The sequence below is a fragment of the Chelonia mydas genome, chromosome 16 (genome assembly GCF_015237465.2).
Source record: "Chelonia mydas isolate rCheMyd1 chromosome 16, rCheMyd1.pri.v2, whole genome shotgun sequence".
Lineage (NCBI taxonomy): Eukaryota > Metazoa > Chordata > Testudines > Cheloniidae > Chelonia > Chelonia mydas.
Genome location: NC_057857.1, coordinates 2,882,357 through 2,895,177, shown reverse-complemented (window position 1 = coordinate 2,895,177; position 12,821 = coordinate 2,882,357). Strand labels below are relative to the sequence as shown.

General features: G+C 56.4%; 1 protein-coding gene and 1 long non-coding RNA gene across 6 annotated transcripts in view; one reads left to right on the top strand and one right to left on the bottom strand.

Moving 5' to 3' along the window:
• Nucleotides 1–632, bottom strand: part of LOC119563848 — a 25,011-nt gene extending 24,379 nt beyond the window's left edge. Inside the window, exon 1 of the long non-coding RNA XR_005222550.2 lies at nucleotides 494–632. This is a non-coding gene — a long non-coding RNA (uncharacterized LOC119563848). The remainder of the gene's footprint in view (nucleotides 1–493) is intronic.
• Nucleotides 1–12,821, top strand: part of ALAD (aminolevulinate dehydratase) — a 27,392-nt gene extending 14,571 nt beyond the window's left edge. For 3 of the 5 annotated variants that reach the window (XM_037879867.2, XM_037879868.2, XM_037879869.2), the window contains exons 4-12: nucleotides 1,514–1,610; nucleotides 2,411–2,546; nucleotides 3,230–3,313; nucleotides 3,699–3,787; nucleotides 4,160–4,215; nucleotides 7,942–8,029; nucleotides 9,265–9,351; nucleotides 9,872–10,001; nucleotides 11,247–12,821. In XM_037879867.2, the coding sequence (XP_037735795.1) occupies nucleotides 1,514–1,610; nucleotides 2,411–2,546; nucleotides 3,230–3,313; nucleotides 3,699–3,787; nucleotides 4,160–4,215; nucleotides 7,942–8,029; nucleotides 9,265–9,351; nucleotides 9,872–10,001; nucleotides 11,247–11,314 (835 nt within the window). In that variant the 3' untranslated portion in view covers nucleotides 11,315–12,821. Of the gene's footprint in view, nucleotides 1–710; nucleotides 816–1,513; nucleotides 1,611–2,410; nucleotides 2,547–3,229; nucleotides 3,314–3,698; nucleotides 3,788–4,159; nucleotides 4,216–7,941; nucleotides 8,030–9,264; nucleotides 9,352–9,871; nucleotides 10,002–11,246 lie in introns of those variants that run through there. The other 2 variants (XM_037879870.2, XM_037879871.2) reach the window with 2 other exon arrangements.

Genomic DNA, 12,821 nt, shown 5'->3' with positions numbered 1-12,821 from the left:
GCACCAGTTAATTCCAGTAGCAGCAGGTGTCCCCTTTTAAGGCTGCTCTTCCCGTAGAGCGCATTGGCCCTGGCCGAGCCATGGATCTTACCAGGCTCCTGGCAGCCGTGCTCGGAGGCTGCCATTGTTGTCAGCAGGGCTCTGGCCTGGCTCCTCTGGCACTTGTGGAGGGGGATGTCGTGCCTGAGAAGTGGGCAGTGGTGAGGTGGGAGCTGGGGGCTGGGGTTTTTAGAATAAAATCCCTGCCCGTTTAAGTCTGGGGGACCTTGGTGGCAGGAGCTGGGGCTGAACAAGGGCAGTGCCTTCTGCCCTGTCATGCCCTGGGCCTTTCTGCCAGCAGCAATGCTGCTGGACTTGGGGCGTTGGTCCCACTCACTATCAGGATGGAGGGCAACCCTCTGCGACTTCTCCCCCTCCCCTCCCCCCCCCCCCCCAGTGGGGTGGTGGCTCCCACAGACGCCCTCCATGCATTTCCTGGCACTGCCGGTCCTACCTCCAGAGCCGAAGTCGTGTAGAGCTGAGCCGCAAGTGTGAGGCTGGGCAGGGCCTTGTAATGAACGGGGAGATAATGGAGCGTCCCAGGGCAGAGCCCTCGCCCTGGGCTCGTCCCCAGGCAGCAGATAGAACACCAGCCAGCCTTGCCACTGCCCCCTGCCCCTTGGGAACCCCAGATAAGGCTCCAGGCTGCTCCTCCCACAGCTGCTCCCAAGATCTCCAGCAGGCATCTGCTCTTGCTGAATGCTCAGCTGCCTGCAAAGCTCTTCACTGAGTGGGACTGAAACCTGCCCTGTCCCCGTTCAGGAAGCAAGGACAGGGTAAAAGTCACGGAGTGTTGGCCTTGTCCCCTGGCCAGGCCGGTGCGGGGGAAGGTGGGGAGAGGGAGAGCATGGAGTGTTCACCTGGACCCCCCCCTTCGCCCCCCCCCAATCCAGGCACCTCCACGCAATAGCACTGGCAGGGCAGGAATGGCCATGCCTGTGAAAAACCCCTTTGGATGGAGGAGGAGAATGGGAGAGTCGGCACTGAGCTGCCTGTACGACCCTCTGTGGGCAGAGTGGGAGACACATGCAGCTCTCCCTATGCTGGGGGCAAGGCCAGCCTGGCAGCAGGTGCCAGGAGTTCCCTGTTGGGTGGCGTGGTGAGAGGCCCAGTCCCCTGCAGTGCCTGAGGGCTGGCTACACAGGCCTCCCCGGGAGAGAGGGAACTTGGCCTTGGCATTGAGGAGGGTTAATGATGGGCAGGGCCACGCCTGGCTAGTCGCAGCCCTTTGGGCTGTGTGGGGGCTGCTTCTTGGGGATCCTTGTTGTTTGAGAGGTGCGCTACCCTGGGAATGGCCCTGCTCGGGGACACTGGTCTGGCACCCGGGCTGCCTGTGGGTAGCAGCCTGCCCAGCAGTGCCTGGCCTGCGGGGGGACTGCGTGCACTAACCTAGCTCAGAGCCCCGGCTGATTCGTGGGTGGGAGGAGCACTGGGGCGGCCCTCCAGCACCACCCCCACACCTGTGTTCTTCTAGGTATGGAGTCAACAAGCTGGAGGGGATGCTCCGCCCCCTAGTGGACGAGGGGCTGAAGTGCGTGTTGATCTTTGGCGTCCCCACTAAAGTCCGCAAGGTTGGTGGGGATGAAGGGTCACAGGGGTGTTTAATGCAGGGGCAGAGGTAGAACTGAGGGATTGGGGGTGAAGGGTTATGGGGTGTTTAATGCAGGGGCACAGGTAGAACTGAGGGGGATGGAGTGAAGGGTTATGGGGTGTTTAATGCAGGGGCACAGGTAGAACTGAGGGATTGGGGGCAAATCAGCTGGGAGGTTCATAGTCACCGGCTTTGTCCTTCAGTTGCATTTTCACTTGTTCTCTGAGATCTTGGGCTCTGGCTTGTCAGATCTTGTAAGCTAAGCAGGATAGAGGGAGGACAGCACTTGGATGGGAGACCTCCCCGGTCCATCCCTAGTGATATGGGTGGCTGTGGAGTATGCTGTCCTCGTCCGTGCTGACCCCAGTGCCACCCAGTGTGGCACTAGGGGTGCGGCGCTGCAGGGAGAGGTGCAGATGACTCAGTAGGGGGCGCTCACCCTTAGTGTTGACACCTGGGTGGTGCTAGGGGGCAGTACTGTGCTGTGGGGAACAGGGTGGATGGCTCAATAGGGAGCACGCTCTCCATCAGTCACTGGGGGAGCTGCTGGCGTTGAGATGAGATGTAAATCCACGTGTGATCCCTTGCTGTTCCAAAAACTCCCTGGGCCCTTTCCAGGCTCCAGTTCCAACAGGATGTGGGACCCTCCTTCCTACACCCTCAGCTGTGTGCAGAGCGGCTGCACCTTCATGCCCATGCGGGGTCTGCGTTTCTGTGTGGGGCAAGAGGTGAGGCCTTTGGCCCTGTGGATTTACAGGGGAGCATCTCTTCCCTCTGCAGGATGAAAGGGGCTCGGCTGCCGACGCTGAGAACACCCCAGCCATCCAGGCCATAAAGAAGATCTGTTCCTCCTTCCCAGAGCTACTGATTGCCTGTGACGTCTGCCTGTGCCCCTATACCTCTCACGGGCACTGTGGTGAGCACCAGGGCAGCCACCCACCCACCCTCCTCTGCATGGATCGATGGCCACGAGATGAGCCAGGCTGCCGGCTGGGAGGGGAGGAAGGGCCTCGCTGGTGTGTGCTCAGCTAGTGGGCTCTTTGCTGGGGATGCGCCCTGCCCCCTGTCCGCACATGACTTCGTGGTGCGATGTGCTGGCTATGCCAGGGCACTGAGCGTGGAGGCCAGGGGACCCTGGGGGGGATAGGCAGAATTAGATCAAAGGCTGCAGTGACTGAACGATGCACGGCCGGCCACTCCATTCTCCTCACACGTGGTCCCATAGCCAGGTGTGAGAGTTAGTTCTCTGGGCTCTGCCTGCCAGGGCCCTCCCTCCCCAGCATGACCACTGCGGCCCCCCCACTTTGTCCTAACCCTGCTCCCTCAGCAGTTGGGATGGACACGCCACCTCCGGCCGGCAGGGCCTTGGTCTTCTAGTTGGCTTCCTTGGCCTCACCCCCAGGCTGTGCCAAACCCCGCACCAGATTTCAGCCGTCTCCAGGAACCTGCCCCCCCCACCCAGTCACACCCTGCAATCCTGCAGAGCTGGGTGTGGCGTGCGGGCTCTCTCCCCTCTCCAGTGGCTCCTGTGCAGAGGGGCTCCTGGCAGTTCTGGCTGGAGCTCTGTGCTCCCCGTCTAACCCTGGGCTTGTCTTGCAGGGATCCTGCGGAAGGATGGCACCATCCAGAACGAGGCCAGCTGCCAGCGGCTGGCAGAGGTGTCACTAGCCTATGCTAAGGCAGGTGAGAGGGGTTCCCAGTAGCAGCAGGTTCTTGCTGGCTGCCTGGCTTCACCCTGCTTGTTGGCCCTACCAGGAACATACCTGAGCAGTGCTGAGGGGGGTAGCAGCCGCTGGCCTCTCCTTGAGGGGCTGTGAGCCCATCCTATCTCCCCTCGGCTCCACCTGCAGCTTCTGGGGCACTGGGGTGTCTGAACCAGTTGCTCTCCTCCAGCAGGTTCTGGCATGCGGTCCCCAGCCAAGCTGAGCAGTGGCTCTACTCCCCAGCCAGGTCCTGGCACTCCTGGCTGCTGGGACATCAATTTTGAGTCCCCCCCATGGCCAGGAATGGCTCCTGGAGCAGGGACTGCTCCTTGCAGTTCTTCAGTGCCCGTGCTCTCTCCCTGCAGGATGCCACATCGTGGCCCCCTCGGACATGATGGACGGACGCATCGCAGCCATGAAAGAGGCTCTGATCTCCAATAACATGGGCAACAAGGTGGGCAGGGGCAGCACGCACGCTGGGGTCGGTCCGGGCTCAATATGGAGCGGTGTCACAGCTGGAACTGTGTGCGTAGTGGAGGGGAGATGGTATGGAACAGGGCCCGTGGAGAAGGGAGCTCCCTGCTTTCCACAGTGGTAGGCCGGGGTGTCCGGTGGTAGCTTCCATGGGGCCACAGGGAGGGGCTTCCAGTGGATGGGAAGGGCATGCCTGTGGATGAGGAGGAGGGGTGATGCCAGGGCTCCTGCCTGGGGGGTTGGAAAACAGTACAAGAGAATTGCAGCTGAGACTTTCTCCCCCACCTTCACCTCCACGCTGGGCCGGGAGGCAACTGTGGTGTCCCTGCCATGTGTCTCCTGCCCCCTGCAGGTCTCTGTGATGAGCTACAGCGCCAAGTTTGCTTCCTGTTTCTATGGCCCTTTCAGGTGAGTGTCTCCCAGGGCAGGGGTGAGTGTGAGCCGTGTGTTGGCCGGGCTCCGTGTCTAACCCCAAAGGGTTTGTGCTTGGCCTGCAGATCCAAGCAATTTGAACGTAGGACTCCGGAGCCCCGAGCTCTGGGACTCACACTAACTTGCGCTGAGCTTTGTGCCTCAGTTTCCCCATGTGTAAAATGGGGAATGTATCTCCTTCTCCAGGAAAGGGATGGGGAGGGCAGACTAGTATTTGCTCCCACACAGGGATTTTCATCTGTCCCTCAGAGTATAGCTCTGCAGAGATTCACTCTTCCTCCTGCCAAGCCTGGAGATGACTTCTGCTCCCACCTGGCTTCAGCTCTGTTTCTTGTCAGTGCTCTCAGCCCTGCGAGCTGCTTCTCAAGTAGGGACACCTGGGGCAGGAGGGGGAGTGTGGAGTCAACTGGAACTGCTGCAGAACTGCACAGAGCCCATCTCACCCCAGAGAGGGAGTGTTGGGGATGGTCCCAACTCGCTGGGCTAGCAGGTCCATTGAACGGGCTGAGCTCTGGCTCAGAAAAGTGGGGAGAGGTGGGTATGACGGGTTCGGTCACAGAGACCCCCTTGGGACTGTCACCTGATGTGCTGAGACTACCTCTGAGCCCATTTTTTCTGTCAGCTTGGGACTCCAGAACCCTGCCTTGTTGAGCCAGACACGCAAACCTGCTGCAACACAGACCCAGGTCTGGTCCATGCCCCCAAAGCTGCAGACTTTAACCAAAAACTGCTTAGCAGGTCACCTATCTCCAGACACCCAGTTCCCAATAGGATCCAAACCCCAAATAAATCCATTTTACTCTGTATAAAGCTTATACAGAGTAAACTCATAAATTGTCCGCTCTCTATAACACTGATAGAGAGATATGCACAGCTGTTTGCTCCCCCAGGTATTAATCACTTATTCTAGGTTAATTAATAAACAAAAGTGATTTTATTAAGTATAAAAAGTAGGATTTAAGTGGTTCCAAGTAATAACAGAGAGAACAAAGTAAGTTACTAAGCAAAATAAAACAAAACACACAAGTCTAAGCCTAATACATTAAGAAACTGAATACAGGTAAATCTCACCTTTAGAGATGTTCCAATAAGCTTCTTTCATAGACTGGAATCCTTCCTAGTCTGGGCCCAGTCCTTTCCCCTGGTACAATCCTTGTTAGTTCCCCTTGTAACTAGGGGAATTCTAATGACTGCAGCCCCCTTTGTTCTCCTCCACCCCCTTCTATAGTTTGGCGCAAGGCAGGAATCCTTTGTATCTCTCTTTGGGTTCCCACCCCTCCTTCTAATTGCAAAAGCACCAGGTTTAAGATGGATTCCAGTATCATGTGACATGGTCACATGTCCTGCGAGATTTGCATAATTACAGTAGGACCTCAGAGTTGTGCTCCATATTCCTAGCTTCAGATCCAAGAATGATACATTCATACAAATAGGATGAGCACACTCAGTAGATCACAAGTTTTGTAATGATACCTTACAAGGGACCTTTTGCATAAAGCATATTCCAGTTACATCATAGCCACACTCATTATCATATTTCCATAAAACATGTGGAGTGCAACGTCACAGTGGGGTCTGAACTAACTCATTCCAGACCCTAGAGCAGAGGTCCCCAAACTGTGGGGCATGCCCCACCTAGGGGGGCATGGAGGAACATTCAGTGTGGGGGGCGTGCCATCCAGCTCCACTTCTGGCCCCAGCCCCCGTTGCCAGCCTCAGCCCCAGGCCAAGGCTCCCTTAGCCCGTTTGTGACCCCGCTTCCAGCCCTGGGGAGTATGAGGTAAAAAGTTTGGGGACCACTGCGCTAGGGGAGCTGGGGGTGATGAACTGTGTTATTGCAGCCTGTGCGCGTGCTGGGGCAGGGCTGTGTCACAGATCTACGGGATCAGTGCTATGCTCCAGCTTTGGAACAGTCTCGAGGAGGAACCCCTGCAGAGTGCCAGACCTGCTGGGGTCTCACTCTTCCTCCAAAGTAAGCCCCATGGCCTCCCCACCTCCTTAGACTGGACCTCTGCTGCACGGCGGGAGCTCTGTCCAGCAAGTCCACCTGAGACAGACTCGTGGCAGAGACTTGTACGCTCTGCAGGGATTAACGCACCTCCGCGAGCGTTTGCAGTAACACTCGGCACGTCTACACTTAAAACACTGCATTGGCACAGCTGCGCTGCTGTAGTGTTTCAGTGAAGAGAGATTTCCCATTGGCTTAGTTAATCCACCTCCCCTAGAGGCAATAGCTTTGTCACCAGGAGAAGTTCTCCTGCCGACATAGCGCTGGCCACACGGGGAGTTACGCTGGTGGTATTATGTCGCTCAGAGGATGGATTTTTCAGTTATACCGATATAGATCTGCAGTGTAGACCAGACCTCAAACAGCACTGTCAAATCAGTTGGGTTTATTAATCAGCTGGAACACAGCATAGGAAGTCCTTAGGTTGGCAGAGAGAATTGAAGGTTAAAGCACAGACCATTCTGGTCAGCCCAGAGCCCAGCCAAGCTGTAGTCAACCCCATTGCTGAAGCTCTGTGTGTGTCCATCCAACTTCCTTGGTCAGTTCCCAGGTGAGAGCCCAGACTCCTTCCAGCAGCCAACTCTTATCCTCCACCTCACACCTCCCAGTCCTTTGTTCTCCAGCTGAGAGGGGGGAAATCTACCTCCCTACTAGGTGTCAGTCATGTTGATTGGATTTGCCATTGTCCTCGGGCCAGTCATTTTTAATGACCCATCCCGGCTTAGGGCACAGCTACACTGAGGCCATGTCTACACTTACAAATTGTGCTGCCGTAAAATCACTCCAGTAGCCGCGTTATGCCGATGGGCGAGAGCTCTCCTGTCGACATCATAAAACCAGGTCAATGAGTGGCGGTCCTACTATGTTGTCAGGAGAGGCTTTCCCACCTACAGCGCTGTGCACACCAGTGCTTATGCCAGCAAAACTTACGTCGCTCAGGGGGATGCTTTTTTCACACCCCTGAACAACAGAAGTTTTGCCGACATAAGCGCTAGTGTAGACGTGGCCTGAGAGTTTACAGCAGTGCAGCTGCACCACTGTACGCTCTTTAATGTAGCTGCTCTCAATCTACGGGAGAAAACTTTCCTCTCGGCTTAACTACTCCAGCCCTGCAAGCAGCCGGAGCCTGTCGGCAAACGAAGCTCTCGACCAACATAGCTCTGTCCACACCGGCGCGTCTGTCGGTGTAACTTATGTTGCTCTGTGGGGTGGTTTATTCACATCCCTGAGTGCCGTAAGTTTTGCCGACATAAGCTGTAGTATAGGCAGAGCCTCAGACAGCCAGGCAATATTCACGCCTATGTCTCTCAACCTGCCCTGAGAGCAAACCGCTCCCCACCCTCCTCAGCTGGGCAGCCTTGCAAAATATGAAGGAAACTGATGCACACACAGGCTTCATAAAAATATGACAAAAATTCCCACTTTGTCACAGGCCACCAGGCCTCACTGGGGGGCAGAGTTCTCTCTGGTGGGATTTCAGGGTGGCTAAGCAAGCCGCTGCCTCCTGGATTGGGAGAAGGATGGGATGCTACTAAGGTACCTCCTTCCCCCTGCTTTGCTCCGCCCCAGCAAGGGGGTCGCTATGGGCAGGTCGCCTGGTGCCTGGGCTCTCCTGGGAGGGGGGTGCTGGTTCCTGGGAATTCTCTGAAGCCAGACTGCTGTTTTACTGCCTGGTGTCTCCTTCGTGTTCCCAGAGACGCTGCACTGTCCAAACCTGCATTCGGAGACCGACGATGTTACCAGCTTCCCCCAGGCGCCCGCGGCCTGGCCCTGCGAGCTGTGGTGAGTGGGCCTGCCCACAGGGGGCACCACCCATGGGCCCACAGCCCAGCTGCCCTAGGCAGTAGGTGTTGGTGTCACAGTAATGTCCTGCAGCAGAGTGAATCCCAGCATGGCTAGGTGCCAAGAGCTGCCCTCTCCTTCAGGCTGATCCGGGGGCTGAGTGGGGAGGTGGGTCTCCCCTCCCCTCCCCTCCGAGACCTGACTTCTTTCCATGACAGGAATGGGCGTTGCGGTGTGGCAGATCCTCGGGACCCCAGGCCTGTTGTACCTGCCCTGGGGCAACCTGGGCAGCAGCAGGGCAAGCTTGTCCCACCGATTAGACCCCACCTCACCTGGAGGGTGGGCCCAGTCAGGACCCAGGGAAGCAGTCCCACGGTGCTGTGAGGTGGGAGCAGCCAGGAGTGGCTCTGGCCTGGAACAGCTGAGGATTTCCTGCAGCGAGCTGAGGGACTGCTAACCCCTGGGGTTGTCCAGCTCAGCAATGCCAAGCAGCTGGGCCTCTCCTGGCTTCACTTGGCATGTGGGCCTGAGGATTCAGCTCAGCCGAGGATGCTGTTGGTAGCTGTCACGTTGGCCTTATGCATGTTACTGCTGTTCTTTTTGTCACAACCACAATCTCCATGCACATCCGCCATTTTCGGGCAAACCCATCCTCTAGCAAAGAGCTCAGTAGGCTTCCCCTTCTCCTGCTGCAGCCCCTGCTTGCCCAGAGATCCTAGGGCCTGTAGAGGCCATGAGCCCAGCTCAGCCCCTCTGACCCAGCTTGCAATGGCTCGCGTTTGTCAGTCACACAGAGCCGTGAGTGGGCTGAGCCAACACCAGCTCTGGGGGCAGGGGAGGGGGTGTTGTGTTTGGGTCTAACATGAAGGAGCCTCAGCCTCTGGCGGCTGGCCAGGGCAAGCGTACCATTCCCCTCATGGTCTTCCTCTTTGAAACGCAGACCCGCTGTCATCCCTTTCATATCACACAGCCTAGGGGAGCGTCTCCCTTCCTGCATGGGAGTGGGGCTGACTGCAGGATGGCTCCTGCTGGCCTGCCCTTAGCCGTGCTCTGTTTGTTGCTAGTGCCGTGCGGAGCACAAAGGGTGCTAGGAAGACCGGACTGTCCCCTGGAAGGGGCTCTCCCCTCCCACTGGGGCTAGGACCTGGGCTGCAGCCATCGGGCTGACTCGCTGGTCCCCCCAGTCCCTGTGCTGTTCTCACAGGCCCCCGCCCTGACCTGTTCTCTCCTTGCAGGACCGGGATGTGCGGGAGGGAGCAGACGTGCTGATGGTGAAGCCGGGGATGCCCTACCTCGACCTCGTGAGAGATGTCAAGGCCAAAGTGAGCCCTGTTTGGCAGGGACTGTCTCTGGAGATGGGGCACAGAGTGGGTGGCTGTAGAGTGGGCATTGGGCTCGACCAAGAGACTAAAGCCAGAGGGGACAATCCCCTGGGCCTAGCAGAAGGCAGAAAAGGCCCTGAGCCGGGAGTGCAGCAGTGTACAAGCTGCAGCACAGTCCTAGACCCTGGAGCACCTTCCAATCGATTTACCCTAGGGGGAGGCTCCTCGGCACCGTGCTCCCCATGTGTTTCTAACCCTAGCCATTCACACACTGACAACCGGCCCATGAAGTGGCGGCACCTGCCATCCCCCCCGAAGATCCTGATCTCGTGGGTGGGGTTGCTAAGGGCACACTGCAGACACTGCTCCCTCTAACTCCCAAGGCCTTGAGAGTCGGTGGCTACAGAACAACCTGCCCTGAGCCCCTGCTTTGCCGCCAGCACTGCAGGACTCGGCAGGGCTGGCTCATGCAGCTTGGGGGTCAGGGCTGTCTCACTGACCTTCCTGCTGCTGTTTGCAGCATCCCACCCACCCGCTGGCTGTTTACCACGTGTCGGGGGAGTTTGCCATGCTGTGGCACGGAGCACAGGCAGGGGCCTTTAGCCTAAAGACTGCTGTCATGGAAGTGATGACCGGGTTCAGGCGAGCAGGTGAGTGAGGCTGGGCAGGGTCAGCGTTATGACTAGCAAGGCCCCAAGCGGCTGGAGGAACTGGGGCCCTGGATTCTTTTCCCCTCTGGGCCACTGCGGTGGTGGGGCAGCCTGAACCCTGGGAGTCCCCCAAGACTATGGGACCAGTCCCAGTCATGACTGTGCTGGAGGCTGACCCTGGAATGCAGAGCCAGGCCCAGTGGAACTCCGAACTCCTCAATCCTTTAACAAAAGCCGATTTCTAAAGCCCCGTAGCACTGCCCCACACGGCCTGTGCTTTTCCAGCCAGCTTGGTAGTAATCCAAGTAGAGTTCTCTCTGGCTTCTTAGGAGACACGAAGTGCGGTTATACAGGGGGCCTGAGAGCCCGGACTCCTGGGTTCTACTCCAGCTCAGCCACCTCCTGGGTGACCTGGCGAGTTGTTGCACCTCTTGGCTCCTCATCTAGCAAAGGGGTTTCCGTCTTCCCCAGGCTGCAGGGAGCCCACTGGATGAAAGGGGCTGTACAGGAATCTATTCACTGGGGCTTATTTCTGAATGTATCTTCCTGGGAGAAAACAACCCAAGCTCAGCAGCCTTTTGCCTGATTCCTGATTTAGAGCCCAGGCTCCAGCTCCTTTAGCTGAGACACAACGAACCCAGCTCCAGTCCCGCTGTGACTCTGTGGAATCCCCCATCCTCCCAGCTGCATTCCTGTGATCTGATCACGAGACCAGGCTCCCCTCTTGGAGCTGGCTCCTATGGGAATTCCCCACTGGCTGGTGCTTGTTGTTAAGAAATATGTCAGAGCAGGTGTCCAAAACCCTCAGAGGAGAGGGGCGAGTTCTTGACTGGAATGTTGGTCCATGGGTTGAGGTATACATTCAGAACGGTAAGCTCCCCACGGTGATGCGAGGCCATGGGGGGTTGTACCTCAGAATCATTGTTCTAGGCTGTCTGCAGGCTCAGGCATATCTCCCTGCTTTGTTCATTCCCCAGGCATGGTTAGAAGGTTCTCTCAGCAGCAATGGGGTGTAGGAACCCAGAGAGCTGAGATTCTGGAGAAGCTGAATGTCATGTGGGCCACACCCACAGTACCCACACACCCACAGTGGTCTGACCCAGCCTGCAGGCTGTATGTTGGAGTCACTGGGGGCTGGCTGGTGGGAGGGAGAGATGCAGCTCCTTGGCATGGAGTGGGACTGTCTCTCTTTGTGGAGCATGGGAATGCTGGCCTGATACTGTGTTCCTTGCTGCTGCATTCCAGGAGCTGATATCATCATTACCTACTATGTGCCCCAGCTCCTGAAGTGGCTGAAGGAGGAACAGGCGTGAAGTGCCTGAGTGAAGACAACACGCAGAAGGAAACCTGCGAGGACCGGAAAGGACTGAAATGCAAAATGAGGATTTTTATGGGGCCTTAGAGATACAAGGCTGAATGCAGCCCCAGCGTAAGCCGGTCCAGCACCACTGGCGGCAGGGGTGCTGCACCTGCCTACACTAAAGCTGACTTTAGCCCAAAGAAGGCAAAGGAAAGCAATTTTTTAAAAGTGTTATTTTAGAACTGGGCTTAATGCTGAGACCCTCCCCTGGCAGCAAAATGCCTTAGGACCAGAACTGATCTCCCCAGGGACCCACCTTGGAGAGGCACCTTCTTAACGTGGTCGTTTATTTTAATGTGTCGCTGTGTGACACCAGATGGGCAATTTTTGAGATTCTTCATAAAGGAAGTGCCCATTCCTGACCACTCCTCTACCCCAGTGTCCTTCTCAGTGTATCCTGGGTGTTGGTAACACAGTGAAGGCTGATGTGGGGCAGTTCACCTGCACATTGGTCACAGGAGTGCTAGTTCATTGGGGGTGTCTCAAGTGTTCACTGCAGACGTTCTCCCTGCAGTACACTAGTGAAATAATTCCTTTTCTGCAGCCCACAGCAGAGCTTTGCTCTCACCTGGTTGGGCTTTCTGCACCGAAACACTGTCTGGTTCACAACCATGGAAGCAGCGACGAGTGGCCAGAGGCAGTGCTGGTCAGGCAGACACTGCACTGACACTCTAACACGTTCCTCTTGTGAACACGCTGTTTCAAACTTTTTAATATGGAGAAATACCCCAAGATGCTTCAGAGCCCTTAGGGAGGAGGGGGTTCCCCTCCACACATGCTTGTGCCTTAAACCTGTTGTCATTGCGTGGAATAGGGAATGTTGACCTCGTTCTGAGCTGTGGCCCTGCTGTCTTGAGGGCAACAGGGCATGTGGGGCTAGGAAGTGACCTCAAGGGCCTCAGAAGTTAATGTCCCGATTGCTAATGGGCTATTGCACGTTCTGCCTAACATTACTAGGGGTACTCTTAGCCCTGAGCACCCAGAAGACCAGCTCCTAGCACTCACATTGGCTCTGTCAACTCGCAGTTCAGCTCTGGCCTTTGATTCCCTAAATGCTGTCACTTTATCCAGAAGTATTGTCAAAAGAATCTTTCTCTCAAAACCGAGAGCACTAGAAATGTTTCCCTATTTTAAAAATTCCAATAAAAATAATTGTTTTAACCCACCGCTTGTTCCTGTGCCCTGTTTCAAACCCAGCCCTGCAGCAGGCAGAACCAGGCAGTGAAAGTCGCCCGACTGGCTCTGCTGTCCAGTGCACGCTTTAGAATTACTTTGCCCTAACTGTCCAATGTGGCGTTAGTAACACAGCTGAGTACTTTAATTTGTAGCGTGGTTCTTAACTTGGTCATACTATTATGAAGTCTAGATGTTTTAGATTAATTGCTAGAGCTACTCTGCTTTGTTAGTCTCTAGCAGCAGTGTCTGATATTCAATGCCTGGAGTGAGTTCAGCTGAAAATT